At 35.5% G+C, this 1,738-nt stretch overlaps 1 protein-coding gene across 1 annotated transcript; it reads left to right on the forward strand.

Moving 5' to 3' along the window:
* The first annotated feature begins 311 nt into the window (after positions 1–311).
* On the forward strand, positions 312–710 carry LOC113802389 (U-scoloptoxin(01)-Cw1a-like). Its single transcript, XM_027352963.2, has one exon. The coding sequence runs from the start codon at positions 315–317 to the stop codon at positions 687–689; it is 375 nt and encodes a 124-aa protein (XP_027208764.2). The 5' UTR covers positions 312–314; the 3' UTR covers positions 690–710.
* Positions 711–1,738: the final 1,028 nt, after the last annotated feature.

The following is a 1,738-nucleotide window of genomic DNA, read 5'->3' on the forward strand; positions in this document are numbered from 1 at the left end:
TCCCTGGGCAGACACATCAGAGTAAGTGGGAAGAGGAAAGGCGTCAGAGCCCCTGCGTGATAAGTTTCGAGTCAGGGGGGGGCTATTTCACATATATATATATGTGTGTGTGTGTGTGTGTGTGTGTGTGTGTGCGTGTAGCTAGATAAATAGTAATAGGTATAGGTCGATAGACAAATAACTGCAAAACAGGTCTTTCATGAGGTTCCTATTAGTAAAAGAACAAACTAAACGGGGAAACGAAATAAATAGATTTTCTGTTCAGGTACTTGACTTGTAGTATTCCTTTCTCACTTTCCGTCTCCTCAGTCAGCATGAAGGTCCTCGCAGCTCTCCTGGCTCTGGCTGGCGTGGCCGCCGCCAACTCCGCCTTCCGCTTCTCCGACGGCTACCTCGACGTCCTCGGCGCAGAGCCCGTTCAGGCCTTCGACTGTGCCGGTCGAAGCTACGGCTATTACGCCGACGTCAGCAGCGACTGCCGAGTGTTCCACGTGTGCCTGCCCGTGGCTGACGACCTGGGCGACGTGCTCGAGACCGCCCACTTCTCCTTCTTCTGCGGCAACCAGACCGTGTTCAGCCAGGAGTCCCTCACCTGCGCCCACCCCGAGGAGGCCTTCCCCTGCGACCAGGCCGAGACCCTCTTCGACTCCGTCAACGCTCTCTTCGGCGTCATTCCCGACGAAAAATAAAATAAACTAAGCCAAGTGAAATATCAATTCTTTGTACTTCCCTTTTCATTCGATAATCCTCCTCAACGCAATACACATAATACTTGACTGTTAATTTTGATTCCAAGAATGTAGAAAAACAAACAAAATTTTCACGCTTCACAAACGGGCGAAACGAAGACGTCGACAAATTTCCTTGTGTGATTTTTCTTCATTCTAGCTCGAATCAAGCTGAATAATCGTTAAACATGATCACATATGCAGACATGTAGATCCCTAAATGTCTCGCGACGAAGATATAAATAAAAAAAGAGTTTTACTTACTCTTTGACTTTTAATCAAATTAGTTTTTGTTCTATAACATTGTAATTAATCTTAATCAGTAGCTATTCATTAATCTTGCTCTTTTATCTTCCTTAACTCTATTTGATATCATTATTCAACCTTTAATCAATCTGGTAATTTCATAATTAAGCTTAGTTGAATTTCGGTTAATATTTTTACCTGCATCTGATGTGATTTTGTACTCTAGCTTATTTGACTAAATTGTATGTTTTGACAACATATCAGTGTTGTTATTCCATTTTATACTTGATATGTGAAAATTATGCAAACATATATATGTATATAAATGATTTATGTATATTATATATATGCATATATATATATACATACATATATATATATATATATATATATATATATATATATATATGAATATATATATATATATATATATATATATATATATATATATATATATATATATATATATATATATATAAACATATATATAGATATAAACATGTGAATGAATATGTTTTTTTTTTTTGTATATATATGTATATACATACATATACATATATAAATATGCATACATACACACACACATATATGTATATATATATATATGCTTATACATACATACATACATACATACATATATATATATATATATATATATATATATGTGTGTGTGTGTGTGTGTGTGTGTGTGTGTGTGTGTGTGTGTGTGTGTGTGTATAAATATGTATATATATATATATATATATATATATATATATATATAT

Source organism: Penaeus vannamei, chromosome 38 (genome assembly GCF_042767895.1).
Source record: "Penaeus vannamei isolate JL-2024 chromosome 38, ASM4276789v1, whole genome shotgun sequence".
Classification (NCBI taxonomy): Eukaryota; Metazoa; Arthropoda; class Malacostraca; order Decapoda; family Penaeidae; genus Penaeus; species Penaeus vannamei.